At 38.6% G+C, this 18,794-nt stretch overlaps 1 protein-coding gene across 2 annotated transcripts in view; it reads right to left on the bottom strand.

The window, feature by feature from the left end:
- Srp54a (signal recognition particle 54A) overlaps positions 1–18,794 on the bottom strand; it is a 39,710-nt gene that overhangs the window by 8,408 nt on the left and 12,508 nt on the right. For both annotated transcript variants that reach the window (XM_006240097.5, NM_053871.1), the window contains exons 5-13: positions 15,576–15,680; positions 14,262–14,328; positions 14,124–14,181; positions 11,397–11,547; positions 9,942–10,090; positions 9,531–9,631; positions 8,912–8,998; positions 6,415–6,488; positions 5,954–6,062 (exon numbers count right to left, since the gene is read on the bottom strand). In XM_006240097.5, coding sequence (XP_006240159.1) covers positions 5,954–6,062; positions 6,415–6,488; positions 8,912–8,998; positions 9,531–9,631; positions 9,942–10,090; positions 11,397–11,547; positions 14,124–14,181; positions 14,262–14,328; positions 15,576–15,680 — 901 coding nt within the window. The remainder of the gene's footprint in view (positions 1–5,953; positions 6,063–6,414; positions 6,489–8,911; positions 8,999–9,530; positions 9,632–9,941; positions 10,091–11,396; positions 11,548–14,123; positions 14,182–14,261; positions 14,329–15,575; positions 15,681–18,794) is intronic.

Genomic DNA, 18,794 nt, shown 5'->3' with positions numbered 1-18,794 from the left:
ACAGAGAAGGTCTTCAATTTCCTGTAATGGAGAAGTTACACCTGGAAATATTCTAATCCTTTTGCAGTTATACTCCAGCGTCCCCTTCAGCTTTTTGGTCATTTGGAATATAAATATAAGGTGGAGTTCTGCCCTTACTTGTATGCAATGTAAGGAATGAGGTGGATTTCAGTTAAGATATCTACTTTGAGCTATACACAGTCAGTAGCACAGGCATTCAGAAAGTTGAGGCAAAAGGATCTTAAGTTCCAGGTCAGTGAGAGCTACACAGTAAACCTTGTCTCAAGAAAGACAAAAGGGAATGGGAAAAAGAAAAATTCTATAATGTGACTGTCTCAAAAACAAACAAAAACCCCAAACAAATAAACAAAACAAAGCAAAATAAACAAAACTAAAATGCAAACAACAGAAAATACATCTCAGTCTCTTTCTCATTATATCTCAGGTTGGCCTCTTGGGTGACAGGATTATAAGTCTATTACGATAAGTCTATTCCAACATCTCTTTATGACATCCCTAGCATCCCTTAATAAGCAGCCCAGATGGCTTAGATAAAGGTACTTGTTGCTAAGCCCTGAGATTCACATGGGAAGAGAGAACCAACTTCCCGAAGATGTCCTCTGACCTCCATACATGTATTATCAAGTCCCTCTACTACACGCCAATAAGTATCTAACTTTTTAAACTGGGAGTCAGGGTAGGTGGGGAAGCTGGGTAGTGGGTATATTTATGACTTTAATTCTAGCACTTGGGAGGCAGAGGCAGGCAAATCTGAGTTCAAGGACAGCTTGGACTACAAAGCCAGTTTATAGGTCAGCTAGGAATACATAGAGAAACCCATCTCAATAAAATAAAATCAAGGTGGGGAAGTAGCTGAGATTAAAACCACTGGCTCATTTTCCAGAAGACCAGGGTTTATTTATTTATAAATAGATTTTTAGAAAAGATGCATTTATGTATTTGGGTATTTTGTCTGCATGTACATTTGCACACCAGAAGAGAGTATTGTATCCGAAGGGACTACTACAGTTATAGATGGTTGTGAGCCACCACGTGGGTGCTGGGAATTGAACATAGGACCTATGAAAGAGCAGCCAGTGCTCTTAACTGCCAAGCCATCCCTCTAGCCCCTGATTATTTTTGAGATGGGATCTCATTATGTATCCCTAGCTAGCCTAGAACTTGCTATACAGGCCAGGCTGGCCTCAAATAGACCCGCCCCCTCTGCCTCTTAAATACCTGGAAAAAGGAGTGTACAGCCATGCCTGGCCAACATTTAATTCTTTTAAACCCTGGATTCTCTCAAAATCCATAGTAACTTTCCCATTTATTTGTATCCACATAATGAAAACATATAACTCTTTCTTCAGAACTCATTTAAAGAATTATGTTGTGGTTTGCCCTGCAGTTATCTGTATTTTTTTTTTTTTTTTTTGGTTCTTTTCTTCGGAGCTGGGGACCGAACCCAGGGCCTTGCGCTTCCTAGGCAAGGGCTCTACCAACTGAGCTAAATCCCCAACCCCCTGAGTTATCTGTATTTTGATGCTAATTCTGCTGCTTAAAGGACAGGGCCTAGTCACATACTCAGGACTCACGTGACTTCACAAGAACCACCTCCCCATTGAATTTGTAAAGTACAGGTGAGGGCAAGTCCAAGAAGACTGAGAATTAAGATATCCAGCAGATGGGGCTGGGGATTTAGCTCAGTGGTAGAGCGCTTACCTAGGAAGCTCAAGGCCCTGGGTTCGGTCCCCAGCTCCGAAGAAAAGAACCAAAAAAAAAAAAATAAAATAAAAGATATCCAGCAGATATCTTGGGGGCACTTTGGTGTAGACTTGGGGCAGGGGAAAAAACAGCGCTTTTTTTATATATATATATATTTTTACAACAGATGGCAAACCAAAGTGATGGGCAAGAATTCACTAGTAATCCTAAGAGTAGAGAGAAAGTTTTGTTTTCTAAGTAAGAGGAGGCCAGCGCCATGTTGAGTCACATGATGTCTCAAGCGGGAACTTCAAACAAACACAAAAGCAAACTGTGCTGGCAGGCTGTAGGTCCCTTGCTGTGTGAAAAGTATTGGCAGATCAGAGAGTTAGCGATTACATGAGAAAGTCTTTCAGGATACTCATATTCCTTAATGTGGGCTCCATGAGAATTTTGGGTTGAAATCCTAGTTAGACAAGCTACTTCTTTCTTTTTTTTTTTTTTTTTTTGGTTCTTTTTTTCGGAGCTGGGGACCGAACTGACAAGCTACTTCTTAATGACAGGTATTATTAAAAGGTGATTAAGTTTGTTTTTAGAGAGTAAAGAGATTACCCGAATCACATGGGGATTTTCATCCATGATTTGGAACTTAGATAGGGAAACATTAGTCACCGACTCCAAATAGAGAGTTGTGATAAATGTCTGTATCACCAGGCAGAGTGAATGCAGACATATATTATAGAAGTTATTAAGGCTAAATAAAATCTGTGGCTCTGGGTAGAGAGCTTAACAGATGGATATATTTTGGGCTAAAGTCCTGATTTTTTTTTCTTTTTTAAAGACCCTTTAAGGTGGTGCACAAGCCTTTATTTTTTATTATTATTATTATTATTATTTTTTTGGTTCTTTTTTTTGGAGCTGGGGACCGAACCCAGGGCCTTGCGCTTCCTAGGCAAGCGCTCTACCACTGAGCTAAATCCCCAACCCTAAAGTCCTGATTTTTAAGTTGCTTATTAGTATTAGAATTGATAGAAGGTGTTTACGTTTATTTTTAAGGATAGTACAGAGATTACCCGAATCACGTGGGGATTTTCATCCATGGTTCGGAACTTAGAGAAAAATTAGTCACTGACTCCAAGTAGAGTATTGTGATATTTACAAGTTATTAAGGTTAAATAAAAATCTGTGGCTCCGGGTTGGGGAATTTAGCTCAGCGGTAGAGCGCTTGCCTAGCGAGCGCGAGGCCCTGGGTTCGGTCCCCAGCTCCAAAAAAAGAAAAGGAAAAAAAAAAAAAAATCTGTGGCTCCAGGTAGAGACCTTAACAGATAGATATATATTTAGGGTATTAAGGCTAAATAAAATCTATGGCTCCGGGTAGAGAGCTTAACAGATGGATATATTTTGGGCTAAAGTCCTGGTTTGATACGTTGCTTATTAGTATTAGAATTGATAGAAGGTGTTTAGTTTGTTTTATGAATTACCCCGCTAAAGGCCATATGGCTCATTGATGCTGGCTAGTGAGGGTTTGTGGTTACTTTTGTTATTTACCACAACAGGAAGCTCAGGTTCTCTTAACAGGAATTTTGTGTTTATTTCCTGATAGTTCAGAGTACAAAAGCCTATCAGGCTCATTGTTTAACACTATTGTGTAGTACTTCCTTTTTTTTAAAAATTGTTCAATCTTTATAATGGGTGTGACTTTGAGTTTTATGGTTATATTAGTCCTCTGGGAGAGAGTGCAAGACACAAGCTTTTCTGGTTACAGACTAAGGAACACAGTATTTTGGGAGAAAGATTTTGTCTTTGTGTTTTTAAAAAGTGTAATTAGGCTCTGGAAACCTCACAGAGTCATACTGATCAGATTTGATAGAGGTAGACCGCCTGAAACATTAGATTCAGGAGAATCAAACAAAAAGATATCTCGATTTTAAACTTTTGTCTTGAGAGCTGTATTTTGCAGTGTGTGCCTACTTGGATTCCTGGTCTCAAGGACTTTCAGCTGGGTCCAGCCAGGACACATGGGCTACAGCATTTGCTTCAATCTTCCTACCCCTACCCCCAAGGATATCTCAACACCGATGTACAGCTTGAAGAAGTTATGGAGGAGTTGTCGCCCCAATTCCCTGGACTTTTGGGGGCCTGAAAGAGGTTATTCTAAAGTTGTTTTTATGAGGAATTTAGAAATGGTTGTGATTTAACAGGGAGGAATTAGCTAGATTGAGTTACACAGTCATAATCTCATTTGGTAGCTAGGCTGGGATCATATCTTTGCTTTGGAATAGAATTTATTTGTCAAAAAAAGTTTAAAAGTACAAGGTTGGGGTTCGGGATTTAGCTCAGTGGTAGAGTGCTTGCCTAGCAAGCGCAAGGCCCTGGGTTCGGTCCCCAGCTCCGAAAAAAAGAAAAAAGAAAAAAAAATAAAAATAAGAATACAAGGTTTAAAGCCAGTCCTTCTTTGATGTTATTACAAGCTTCTGAGCTGATTACACATGTGAGTTAAGGGCCAAATAGCAAATTCATGGCTCTGAGTTTGTGAGAGTACTTTCAAGATAATATTTAGGATACAAAGACAACAGTCTAGATTACCTTATATAGATAGATGTTTTTCAAAAACGTCAGAAATCCAAAATTTGAGATTTAAAGTTATTTATCTTTTGTTGAGACATATCTGCTCCTAACAGTTCCCTTTTGGCGGATTTAATGAAGAATGTGAACATCTCTACCTCCAGATGAGGAACATTTGTGGCTGGGCAGCCACTGGACAAAACTGCCTGTTTCATCTGCAGACCAATACTGTCCAGAAAAGGACAAACTATGCAGAATAATTGACTGATAAGCCCTGCCAAGACAGGGTCATCAGCCCTTCAAAATCTTCATTTCAACAGTCTGTCAGTTGATTTTGGGCCAGAAGGCTGAAGACTTGCACTCACATGTTGCTAACAGAGGACTGTGCTGGTGGAGATTTGTCTCTACAACCTCTCAGTTCTGGAAGCCATGTTAGGCTTCCTATGTGTATAGATATATCTCAGATTTCTGATGTGGTTGAAGACTGGTAGTCTCATAGACAACCTAAGCTGTTTAGCATTGAGAAAGATAATAAATTTGAAAGGGTGGTTTTTTAGATGGCATATGATCGCAAACCAGGATGTAAGTCTGGTATAAAATTATACTCTTTTAGGATAGATGACAAGGTGCTTTAGTTAATAGACAAAGTTGATGGACTGGGTTTTGAGTGTATATGTTTTATAAATTGTAGAATGGTAATAATTGTACTCAATTTATATATAAGGGAAAAGGCCTTTACCTGGACAAAAAGGGGGAAATACTGTGGTTTCCCCTGGAGTTATCTGTATTTTGATGCTAATTCGCTGCCCCAAGGATGGCTGCCTAGTCACTACTCAGGACTCAGGTGACTTCACCAGAACCTTCTCCCCATTTAATTTTTAAAATACAAATACAGGTGAGGGCTGGTACAGGATAGAACGAGGCCTGTCATTGGATGAGAAAGAAGGATGGGTGGGAGAGAAATTTGAGGGAAGAGGAAGAGACTGGAACGGAAAGGAGGAAGAGACAGGAGGGACAGGGAGAGAAGCTGTGGCAGGACAATATGGCAGGTGAAGTTAAGATTCCATGCTGTACCTTTACAGGTTGTTATTAATGTTCTTAAGGGGTGGATGGTACTGGGCTTTGTATGTTTAGGTGGGCAATTATATCTTATCAATTGGGCCAAGTGTTATTGTGTCGTGTGTTCTTTCATGTGGAGAACTGAGTTTGGGAGAGTGTGTGGCGGCAGAGGGTCCACCACAGAGTTGGGATGTGTGTTTCTGGCATGGAATTCTGCCTTGGGAGCTAGATAGGTAGAGAGATTGCTGCCAGGCTCAGAGAGGGGCCTTTGGCAGTGTGATATGGGACGGAGCAGAGCGGGTGAGAGGCTTTGCTGACTGAGATTTAAGATACCCAGCAGATATCTTGGGGCATGGCGGTACCGGACCTAGTGTGGATAAAAGACAACCATACTTTTTATATTTTTTATATTTTTACAACAACAGTATTATACTTCACATTTCTCTCAATGACAAATCAGCCCAACAATTATAACCCTTTAAGTCTAGAGCTTTCAAGTTATTCTACATCAATTTAAAAATAATCTTTTGGTCTAAGTTTCTTCCATCTTGCCAACAAGAAAATAATGCCACTCAGAACTTGCTGATACTCAGAATACTGCCCCAGTCAAGTCATCCTTTCTTACCTTGATCATTCATACTGTCCATTATCGTCATCAGCTTCTTTAGCCTTGCCATTGACTCCTGCTCATTTCCTTTGCTCATAAAATCTGTGCCAAAACCAGGAATCATCCCCTAAAACAGATTTTAAATATAGTCACCAATGACTCGATATTGTTCAAAATGTCAATATTTAAATAGTAACTTTGAAACTAATTCTTAAAAGATCCATTTTATCCAATGATTAATGTAGGTATATATGTTCTTAGATATTACAATGAAAAACACAGTACACCAAATAAACTCATGAAAGTGTCATAAGAAAACCCCACTATTTTACACAATTGGTATATGCTAATAAGGCAGGTGGCTCTCCTGTTACAGCCATGCCTGCTGCTTTGCAGTCTATAAACTTGCTTTCTTTGTAAAAATAAGATGAACACAAAAAAGTATAAAGAAATTTTAGAAACATTTAAGGGTAACTAACCAAGATCTGACTGAATGGGCCCATTTTCATAATATTCTGAAACTGTTCATACATGTCTCGCAATGTAAACTGACCTGAAATGCAATACAAGAAAATTCAGATATAGTAGCAAGCACGAATTCATCTTGAAGCACACTATGCAATCAACAAACATTCACTGCACAGTCACTGTGTGGGGGTCAGGATGAATGCTATATATAAGGGGTAGTAGGCACATGGTCAGACTGTGCCGCACAGAAGCCTACTACTACTCTAGCACATTAGATAAACACATCAATCACACAGAAACCCAGATTATGAGTTTTAGGACAACCTGCTCAACATATGGAGCTTCAGGACAGTTAGGTCTATATAAAGAGTCCCTATCTGAAAAAAATTAGTTACATATAACTTCATTGATGACTATAAAAATATTATGCTGATGGGTATAGTGGCTCACACCTATACTTGCTACAATTAGGGGGCTGAGAAGAAAGGATTCCAAGTCTGTAGTCATTCAATGCTAGAAAGGAAGACTCTGTCTCAAAAACAAAAACAAATTATGTAGGTTGGTCAGATAGCTCAATGTATAAAGGTACTTGCCATGCTACTTGTTGACCTGAGATTAATCTCTGGAAACTATAAAAAGGTAGAAGTAGAGCCCTGATTCCAGTTGTTCTTTCATCTGTCACACTTGCCACAGCACATTCACTCACACATACATACATTAGTAATGATAACAATAAATTAAGGGAGAGATCATGCTGTGTGAAATAAACTGACTGGGGGGAAATGGACGTTACAGGATTTTTTAAAAAGCCTGGGCTGGAGCCATGGATGGTTCAATGCTAAAGAGTGCCTCCAGTTCTGCTCTAAGAATCATTGTTTAGATCCTAGCATCCACTTGGCCGTTCACAAACAAGTGTGGACCAGCTAGATGGCTCAGTGGTAGAAGTGTTTGCCACCAAACCTAATGAGTTGAGCTTGATCCCCAGAATCCAATTAAGATAGGAGAAAAGAGAGTCCTGCAAGTTATCCTCTGATCTCCATACACATGACATGATGTGTAGGTATACACACATTCATATGAACACACACGTGAAATTTTTTTTTATAAAACAAAGTGACAGAAACACAAAGTCCATGCAATAAAATGAAATGAAAACTTTAAAAGGAGAAAAACTGAGTAACACTGTCAAATGTTAACTGGAGAACATTGGCACAATAATTGTATTTGGAAGGTAAGTAGAGAGTGACCTTAAAACAAGCAGAATATTAGGAATAAAAACAAAAATGCTGCAGATATCTGAGGAGTCAGAGTCAGAGAGTAGACAGACTATGTACAGTACATGATGCAGAACTTTAATCCCAGAACTCCTGAGGCAGAGGTAGGGGGACGAGCCCAGCCTAGTCTACATAGCAAGCTCCAAGACTATTCTCAAAGAAAAAGAAAAAAATCAACAAAGAATGACAGAAGACATAGAACTCAGGAGGCAATGAATCCATATGTACTGAGGACCAATGTATCAGATACTGAGCATGGCACTGTGAAGATGAAAGAAGGACACTGATGACCCTGACCTTCACGCAGGAGGTCCTATCAAATGATTCTTATGAATGACAACAAAACTATAGAGTACAAAGGAACATGCATCATAGGCTTCTAGGAATCAGGTAGGACATGTAAGGAGAGATCAAGATGTGAGAAACTGAAAGTTCGGGAGGCTGGCTCAGAATGCTAAATATAGCAGTGTCAAAACCTTATGCAGAAGATGGGACCTAGACTACACAATGACATCACTCACAAGCACTTTAAGGGCAAGGGGAAGACTGGAAGATTCTAGATTGATGGAATCAGCAGGCACACACCTGTCACTCCACCATTCCAGAGGCTGAGGCAAAGGGATTCCAAGCTCAAGGATAGTCTGGATGGTTTGAACGGTAATGGTCCTCACAGGCTCACATATTTGAGTATCTGGTTCCCAGTTGGTGGGCTGTTAGGGAATGATTAGAAAGTATGGCCTTGTTGGAGAACTGTCACTGAAATGGGCTTCCAGGTTTCAAAAGCCCATGCCATTCCCAGTCTTGTTCTCTTGCTATTCAGGGTTTCTCAGTGTAGCCCTGGCTGTCCTGGAACTCACTCTGGCCAGGCTCGCTTTGAACTCACAGAGATCCACCTGCCTCTGTCTCCCAAGTGCTGGGATTAAAGGTATGTGCCACCACTGCCTGGCTTACAATTCTTTTTGAAAGAAAAGAAAAAATCAAGGGAAAGTATGGTAGTGCCTGCCTATAACTTGCAAGTAGAAGCAAGAGGGTCAAAAGTCCCAGGCCAGTCTAGTTTTACAGTAAGACATGTTCTCAGAAACCAATGGGTTGGGAGGTAGACTAGCAGTAAAGCACTCGCCTAGCATGTGCAAAGCCCTGGTTCACTCCTCGGTACCATGAAAAAAGAAAGAAAACAAAACAAAACAAAAAACCAAAAAAACTGAGATCAAATGCCTTTTTGCTACAAATATACCGTGCTTCAGCTTCTCTATAAGTGCCTCGTTATCATCCAACTTCAACTCATTGACTTTATCAATCAGTCCTTCAATGTCACCCATTCCTGTAAGACACCAAGGAGAGAAGGGAACAGATAACAATATGCTCACCTTTACATCATTAAAAATACACGGACACATGTAATAGTTCTGCAAGGCTGGTTCAGCACTCTCACTGCATTTCATGTGAAAAGAGCTGACGCTAAGGTTAAAGATATAACCTCCTAATTCCATGCTCCCTACTCCCTAAGTATACCTAACTTTAGGACAACAGAAAGGTCTTACTATCATCACAACTTCTATCACTACAACTACATTTTCTGTATTGTGTGCACAAATTCTTCTAGAAAGCTCTGCATCTAATAACTCATCTTTCCACGCTAACCACAATAAAGAAGAGGGTTAGAGGGCTGGGGCTGCAGTTCTGTAGCACATGCAAGGCCCAGGCTTTGATTTCCAGCACTTAAAGAAAAGTAAAATCAAGTTAGAATAAGTCACAAAAGGAAATTACCTTTTTAAGACAGTAAGCACAGGACTAAAGCCCTAATTTGTTCCAAGATCCATATTATCTCAGAGACTGCTCCATACTATACTTACCAAGAAGTTTACTAATGAAAGGTTGTGTTTTGAAAGGTTCAAAGTCATCTATATGTTCTCCTGTACCAATGAAAATAATTGGACTTTTTGTGGCAGCAACTCTACAAAGAAAAAAATAAAATAAAAAATAACCTCAAAAAAGAAATTTTTTAAAGATAATAGAAAAAAAGTATAGAATTAAAGTTTCTTTTCACTAGTTAGACCTATATCAAGCGGGTTCCAAAATTCCTTTTGTATTTAAATCTCTTTTATGGATTCTATCAGTTCCATTACTGTAACGCTTTTAAAAACAGAGTAAGAAACTCATAAAAACACACACACACACATATGATCCCAAGGCATAAAACAAATGGTCTATACGGCAAAAGGATTAGCAACAGCCACGAGAGGGAAACTCCCACTGATACTCACGCACTGAGAGCACCACCTCCTTTTGCATGACCATCAAGTTTCGTCACTATTACTGAAGCTACATCTACTTTATCTTTGAAGGCCTTTGCCTGGGCCTCACAAGCCTGTCCAATGGATGCGTCCATCACATAAACAATGTTATCAGGTTGCTAGAAAGAGTAAATAAGACATGTTTTTACTGGTATTACAGAAAGGTCACCAAGAGCATGTACAGGATGCTTACTGTAAACACTGAATCAGTAAGTACTGACTGAGGAGCACCATGAATTAAGTGGCATACAGGTCTTGACAAAGAAATAAATAGGGAAAGCTGTGCTGATGCTACAGAGAGGAAATCACTGGTAACCTCTTAGATTATTTTCAGTTGTTATCTAGAAGAAGAAGAAAGGTTGCACCTTTAATCCTAGCACTTGGGAGACAAAGACAGGCAGTTCCAGGCTAAGGTCAGCATAATCTAAAGAGAACTAGTTCCAGAACAGCCAAGGCTACAAAAAAAGTCTCAAAAAATAGAAAAAATCTTTTGTCAAAATAACAGTAAAAAAAACACTAATTAGCACAAATCATCAACTAAAGAATAAGTTATGCAACAGATGCTGAACTGCTTCTCGCTGCTACATTATTTCCATCATAATTTCATTCTTGTTTTGTTGAGGCGGGGTGTGCTGGTTTGATTAAAAATGGTCCCCACAGCTCCTTATATTTAACTTAGCCTAGTCATTAGGGAATGGTGCTACTGAGGAAGGATTAGAAGGTGTGGCCATTCTGAAGTAGGTGTAGCCTTGCTGGAGGAAGTGTGTCATTGTGGATGGGCTTTGAGGTTTCAAAAGCTCACCCAGTGGCTCTTTTCTGCTGTCTACAGATCTGGATGTAGAACTCTTAGCTACTTCTCCAGCCCAATGTCTGTCTGTGTGCCACCATGATGTTAATGGACTAAACCTCTCAAACTGTAAGCAAGACCTACTAAATGTTTTCTTTTATAAAAGTTGCCTTGGTCATGTTGTCCCTTTCATAGCAACAGAACAATGAACACGCAGGTCTCACTATGTAGCCTTAGCTGGCCTAGAAGGTAAAATAACATAGAACAGGTTGGCCTTGAACTCACAGAGATCTACCTGTGTTCCCCAAGTACTAGGATAAAGGGCATGTGCCACTATACCTAGGCTCCATTTTTTTAAAAGCTTAAAGGAAACACTAAATGACACTACTAAGGCTTCATTCTGAAAAATCTTTAAAATTATGGCTTCTACTGATTTTAAGTAACAAGGAAAAGCCCAACAAACACTTAATGTTAATTCTTAATTTTTCATAATTATTTTTTCTATGCTGATGACAGTAGTCCTTTATCAGTGATAGCAGCTGTCTTACAGGTAAGGAATAATTGATTTATTAGAAATCAATCAGGTTTCATAGTTAAATTGAAGTTCTTAAAATGGTGCTTCATGGAAAGTTACTTACTATAGCGTTAGAAACTTGAAGCATTTCTTCAAACAAGGAGTCTTCTTGTTTGTGACGACCACTTGTATCAACAATAATAATTTCAAAATTTTCATTTTTGAATTTCTCCACTCCTTCAGAAGCAATGATGACAGGATCCATTTCGGTATAGCTATTCAAGATAAGGAAATGATTTAACAACACCATGATGGAAAAACATTCAATTATTATTTACTTGGAAACTGTCAGTTTACTTTTAATCTATTCTGAAAAAGTGAAATTATCATAGTTTCAATTAAGAAATTACTAATAAGTAATAAATACTGAAGCCCATTTCTTTGGCATCAAGAGGTCCTACCGCAAAACTCAGGTTTTTTCTGAATTGTTTCCTTAAACATCTTTTAATATCTTCTTTAATAAAAGAAGTCACATTATAAAGTGTATTATACCTCCTTTTCCATTTAACAACCTTTTGCTATAATTTTATGAAGTAATTAAATGTGCCTGTGGAACAATAATTTTAGATTATACACCAGCCCACCAGATGACATCATCATTTACTGTGTGAATTGGTGCTGGACATTTATGTTTTTCCTGGTATGTTAGTTTAAAACAGACATGAACCAAGACAAAAACTTCCCTAAACAAAACAGAACAGAACAAAACAAAACAAAACAAAACAAAAACCAGGGGCAGGGGCTGGAAAGATAGCACAGCACTTAAGAACACTGGCCAATCTTCCAGAGGACCTAGGTTTAGTTCCCAGCACCCATAAAGCTGGGCTCATATCATAACTATGTGAACTCTAGCTCCAAGCAATACAATGTCCTCCTCTATCCTCCAATGGCACCAGGCAGGCACACATGGTAGACATATATGCAGGTAAAACATACAGAGAATAAATAAAATGAGTTATTACCATTACAACATATTAATTACCAATCAGCCGATTAGTTATTTTTTGAGATAATGTCTCAGTATGTAGCCCTGACTAAGCTGGTACTAGCTATACAGATCTGGGTAGTGTTGAACCTATGATAATCTTCATCTCAGCACCTTAAGTACTGAGATTACAGCCATACAACTAAACTTTGTAAGTTGTAAGGAAACGGAATTCAAGATCTTCATAGAAAGTGACAATGACTACATAAATATAGATAGTAGGTTTCAAAAAAGATTGTAGTACATTTTTAAAGGGGAGTTTAAAGGGGATGTTGTAACAAACAACACAACCAAGTGTGCCACTGCATTCATTCTTTTTATTATGTGAATCTCCTATTTACTTGATCTTCTATAGGTGTACACTTATAAGTGTGAATAAACCATGGTACCCATGAGGAGGCACAGGGCAACTTGAAGGAGTAGGTTCTCTTTCCACTGGCAAGGTCTTGGGGATCAAACTCAAGTTGCCACGCTGGTGACAAGTGACTCCATCTGCTGGGCAGCTCACTAGTGACCACTATGTTCAACTTTTAAAAAAGAATTATTGATTTTATTTTATGTATGTGAGTACACTGTTGCTCTCTTCAAACACACCAGAAGAGGGTGCCAGACCTCATTACAGATGGTTGTGGGCCACCATGTGGTTGATAGGAATTGAACTCAGGATGTAGTCAGCGCTCTTAACTACTGAGCCATCTCTACAGCTGCCCACTGCATTCATTTTAGTGAGTGTTCTTTTGAAGGGAAGTTGTTCTGTCTTTTGTTTTGATTTGGTATAAGGTATTAAACTCAGGGCCTTCTATATCCTAGGCAAGTACTCTATCCATAAGCTACATTACATGCCCAGCCTCCTTGAGGCTTGGGTTTCGACAAATGTATACAATCCCTAGACCCATTACAGTAGGACTCAGGGTACAAAGCTGTGCTGGTCAGTTTTATGTCAGCTTGACACAAGCTAGAGTTATCTAACAGTAAGGAACCTCAATTAATAACATGCTTCAAGAAGAACGATGTGGAACAAGCTAGTAACCAGCATCCCTCCATGGCCTCTATATAGTTTCTGCCTCCAGGTTCCTGTCTTGTTGAAGGTCCTGTCCCGATTTCCTTCAATGATGAACTATGGTGTGGAAGTGTAAGCCAGGTAAACCTTTCCTCTCAAAGGTGCTTCTGGTCATGGTGCTTTGCTGTAGCAACAGTAACACTACCTAAGACAGCTGTCAAATAGTCGTTTTGATCCAAAGTAACCTATTTTCCTATAAACATGTGTACGGGAGATGACGATACAACAGCACTAAATTGCCAATTAGATATGTCAACATGACTTCATTTTTAGTTTTTTAAAGATATACTTATTTGTGTGTGTGTGTGTGTGTGTGTGTGTGTGTGTGTATGTGTATGTGTGTGTGTGTGTGTGCATGTACACACAAGTAGGCATACCCACACACTGAGGTGCCACAATACACACGTGGAAGGAGGTCAAAGGGTAACCGTCCGATGCTGGTTCTCACCTTCTACCGTGTCTCTACGGTCAACCTCAGGTTGTCAGGCCTCTACTTTTATTTTTAATTTTTTTAGACTACATACTTTATATTCCCTAGCATCTATTAATGAGGTATGCTTCCAATGTCTTTAAAAAAAAAAAAAAAGGAACCCATGTATAGTGGCACACATCTTGTGATCCTAGCACTCAGAAGACTGAGACGGAAGAGTCACAAGCCAGAGGCCAGCCTGGACTACTGTTTTCCAGGTCAGATCAGACTAAAACTGAGACCAAGTCTGACAAAAACCAAAGCAGACAGTTCCTACCTTCCATAGAACGGAATTCTTGCTTTGGTGGCGTTCTGTTTAAGCTGGTCAAAAGCTCCTAAAAGAGAAAGAGGTAATGAAGCTCCAAATACGACAACAGAAATTACAGAAAACAGATTTTAAATTTCAACACAATACCTGCTCTGAATGTATCTGCACATATCAAACAGGTCTTCCAACCTTTCCTCTGGTAAAAATATGCTAACTGGGAAAGGAAGATTCAAAATAAAGTATCAGAAAACACAATAGATCATCTTATACACAACTTCATTGCTAATCTTATTTATGTAAGGAGTGAAGTAAAGCGTCATAATTCTCTTGAATGTAATAAAAGATTGCGGCACAGCCAATTCTCTTAAGAGTTTAAACTGTCATTCAATGACTGTAAGACGAAAAAGCAGCGATAATCACTGTTAAAAATCTTAACGTGTAATGTTAAGGCTAAAGGAATCAATCCCACCCTCTAAAAATCACCATCACCCCTGCCCTTAAACTATAACATGGAACCCTGTTTGTGGGGGAAGAAAAAAACCCAAAAACTAGCAACTAAGTTGGGGAACCCAATTATAGAAAAGAGGTACAATAAAATGATCAAAAAGAGCAATATAAGAATATATAAAGATATCACTCAAAGGAGAATTTAGTGTTAAAACAAAGTAAATTTCCTGTGTTTTTTTCAATTAAAAAAAAAAAGTCATTGTGTACATGAGAGTGCTACCCCACACATACCCTACCTCCTTTTCACCATGTAGCCCTGCCTGGGCAGGAAGTAACTACAGGACAGGCAGGCCGCAACACAGAAAGGCCTCTTCCTCCACTATATCTGGCCATACTCACTCTTTTTTTTTTTTTTTTAAGATTTTTTTAATTTATTTTGTACATGAGTACACTGTAGCTGTCCTGACACACCAGAAGAGGGCATCGGATTCCATTACGGATGGTTGTGAGCCACCATGTGGTTGCTGGGATTTGAACTCAGGACCTCTGGAAGAGCAGTCGGTGCTCTTAACCACTGAGCCATCTCTCCAGCGCCCCCATACTCACTCTTTAAGAATAGGGATTACTTTTTCTGTTTCAAAAGAAACCAGAATTAACATTGCTTTTCATTGGTTTTCGGTTTTGGTTTTGGTTGTTTTTTTGAGATGGTCTCCTATAGCTGAGGCTGACCTCAAACTCACTACGTAGCTGAGGATTCCTTCAATTCTGATCTCCCTACCTCCACAAGTGGCTGCAACTACAATCACGCATCACCACACCTGGTGTAGAAGTCTGACATTCTAACGAACGTCATAGGAAACTATAGGACTCTGTTTTTTCCTATAAAAATATTATGAAAGCAGAAAAGATACACTAAGTAACAAAACTGTAAAACAATCTATATCTTGGCTTTAAAATAAAACTTTATTTATACGAATATATCGTCCACGTGAATTTTCTTTAAAGAGTATTTACCTTTGAACACGTTGTTGTTTTACCACTCCCTTGCAATCCAACAAACATGATCACATTTTGCTTTCCCTTAGTCGGTGTCCATGCTTTAACTCCAGGGTCTACAAGCTAAACACCAGAAAGAAAAATATCAGACTAACATGTGGCGTTCGTTCTCTCTATGACATTTAATTTATAAATGTCAAGCTAAGGATGCTTTCATTTCATTGATGCCTCCGTAATCCCAACATTCTGTGGCAATTCTAGCGACCCTTCGTGCAGAGTGAAATTTAAGAGTTTTATAAAGTACTACAGAGTTGTACAGGCCTTTCCTAACAAAAGGTGATTACCAGACTTGACAACCTGAGTTCAACCCCCAGGAGCCACATGGTAGAGAGAAACAGCCAACTCCTTCAAGTTGTTAAAATGGTATCTCTCTCTCTCTCTCTCTCTCTCTCTCTCTCTCTGTCTCTGTCTCTGTCTCTGTCTCTCTCTCCCTCTCTCCTCTCTCTCGCACACACACACTAAATAAATTTTCAAAAACTTCTCATAATATACAAAGTTGAATATCTTATTAGCCTTATATACATTTATATTACTCAAATGTTACCATTTCAACATTCAGCAATCTATATGCAATATTTTATATTTCTTTTCTCAGATAACAAGTCTTCATATCCAGCTAGTGTATACCTTTTAAATTTGTCTTTTCTCTTAACTAAAATAAGAAAAAATTAAAAGCTGCTTTTGATAATAGGGATAGAACCCAGAGCTTCATATAGCAAGGCAGGCACTCGGCCATTTATGTGGTTTCACCTTTTCTTTTTTTATTTAAATTAGTGTGTTTAATTTAATTTTCTGCTTAAATAACCTTACAGATTAGTCTACATACATTACAAGTGCTAGATAATCACACGTTTAGACTGGCATCCATATTCAATTTGACAAACATTTGTATGAAGCAAAATGACAAATGGCACATGAAGGCACCTTCTAATTCAAATATGAAATTTTCTAATACTGAAAGATCTATAAAATTATTTACTAAAGAAAGCAAGGGAGAAAAGTAGACCTTTACAGTGGGTCAGTGGGAAAGAGTCACACAGGAACAGTTCCACAGCACAAGGCTTACTTTCTGTGTTTTATTTTTGAGTCTCGTGTTACCTAAGTGGGCCGTGAACTATGTAGCTAAAGCTAGCAAAAAATTCCTGACTCTTCTCCTCCTGACAGCGAGAAGACCTGGGCTTACAGACATACACTACCATGTGTGCCAAGTACAAAGCATTCTAAAAGATGCTCAAAAGCTTAATGTAGAGCCTGAAGTAATTTTTCACACATGATTTTTGATGATTGACGATGATGGTGATGATGATTAAACAGATCTCTCTAGGTTGGTGAGAGATCACTACGTAGCCCAGGCTATCCTAGAACTCCTGCAGCAGCATCTGAGCAGCATTCCCTGTTAGGATCACAGGGTGAACTGCCAGACCTGGTATAAAGAAGTTAATTAATAAATACATTTAGTGGAATACAATTATGTTCATTCATTTACTATCTTTGCATTTCAAAAGCAGAGCTAAAATGTTGCAAAAGAGAACATGTGGTTCAGCATACGCAAAACCTTTATAAGGAAGCCTGCCAAACTAACCCTAGTCAATATCGTCAAGATATTATATATGACTTACTGCATATGCATTTCAGAGAAAGACTAGTAAAGAGGAGAAAACATGCCAGAACACATTTCGTGTCCCTTTTCCAAGCATGTGCACAACTTTGGAAAACTTCTAAATTAGGCAAAAGCTGTCTTAAAACAAATCCACTTCTCTTCTTGCTATATCTTTTCAATATAGAAAGGCTGCCCTACATTCATCTCCATCCTATACACCCATGGCAGAATAACTCAGCTATTATCACTGAACATTTCATAAAACTATCCTCTCTTCTTCCACACTCTAAAACATTTCCAACCTTTTTATATGAAGAATAAACATACTCATTTGTATGCGTTAGCTGTACTGTGTGATCTGAAACCATATAAACCTTAGTCTGCTGTATTGAAACTATGTCTCTACCCTATACTTTGCATAGGTACTATCCTAGTGCATGATTCTATATCACCATCCAGCTAGCCACTTCACAATAATGCAAATAATGCAAATTTCACATTATTACACATTTCATTAATCATTAAAAATCTTGACTTAATGTCAGTACTAATTTTGTCAGAAAAATAACATCAGGATTCTATCAAACTCATGTTAAAGATGCAATTTCTACTTGTTTTGTGTGGTGTTGGAGATTCAAACTACAGTCCCCTGTTCATACATTTTCAAATAAAATTTTATCTTTAATTTCTTTCACCAGTTACAATATTGTCAGTTATTTTCCTTAAAGTGAAAGGTTCACTTCATTTTGGAAAAAAATTCTGCCAAATGAAGTCCAGGTGAGAAATAACTAGAAAATATGCTCATTGCCCACTGCTCATTTATATAATAGTACTCTATGCAAGCAGTGCAGACCTCAGCTTGCAACAAAGTCACAGACTGACTTCCCCAGAGAATTAAGACACTTGAGTACAGCACAGACAGAACTTTACCTATATTTCCCATTTCATCCACAGAACCTTAAAAGGATATATTCATAGTCAACATCACAATCTAATATAATTGATAATAGCTACTGTTAGTCTGATTATGGATTTAAGTGAAAGCTGGCATTTTAAGTGTCTGCTGGTAAAGTCCCTGGTCACTAATAATATAATTTAGTTGGTGTTACTGTCTTTCTGTTCATGTTTTCAGACAGTGTCTCATTACATAGCTTGGCTGGCCTTACACTCAGAGACCCACCTGCCTGTCTTCCTGTTCCAGAGTGTAGGATGAAAGGAAGATAGGCTTAAAATTATTCTTCAAATATTTAATATATGTAAAAATAAGACATCTGAACATCTATTTTATGCCATGAGGTATAAAGAATGGAGGCAGACAGATCTAGAAGGAAGTAATGTGATTAAGGGTATGTGCCAGCAGTCTGCAGGTATTCATGATTCATGCTAGCGGCTGTCAGCTGTGTAAATACCAGCACAGTGAACAGGTAAAGAGGGCGAGCCAGAGATACAGTTCAAAGACAGTGCATGTGCTTGTCATGGGTGCGGTCTATGTGCAATCCCCAACAGGACACACCAGAGTAAATAATGTCCTATGTTACTTGAAAGCGGTTTTAACTTGGCTTTGTATACCTATCATT

The sequence above is a fragment of the Rattus norvegicus genome, chromosome 6, assembly GCF_036323735.1.
Source record: "Rattus norvegicus strain BN/NHsdMcwi chromosome 6, GRCr8, whole genome shotgun sequence".
Classification (NCBI taxonomy): Eukaryota; Metazoa; Chordata; class Mammalia; order Rodentia; family Muridae; genus Rattus; species Rattus norvegicus.
The sequence above is the reverse complement of the archived record's forward strand: the minus strand, read 5'-3'. Positions and strand labels throughout refer to the sequence as shown.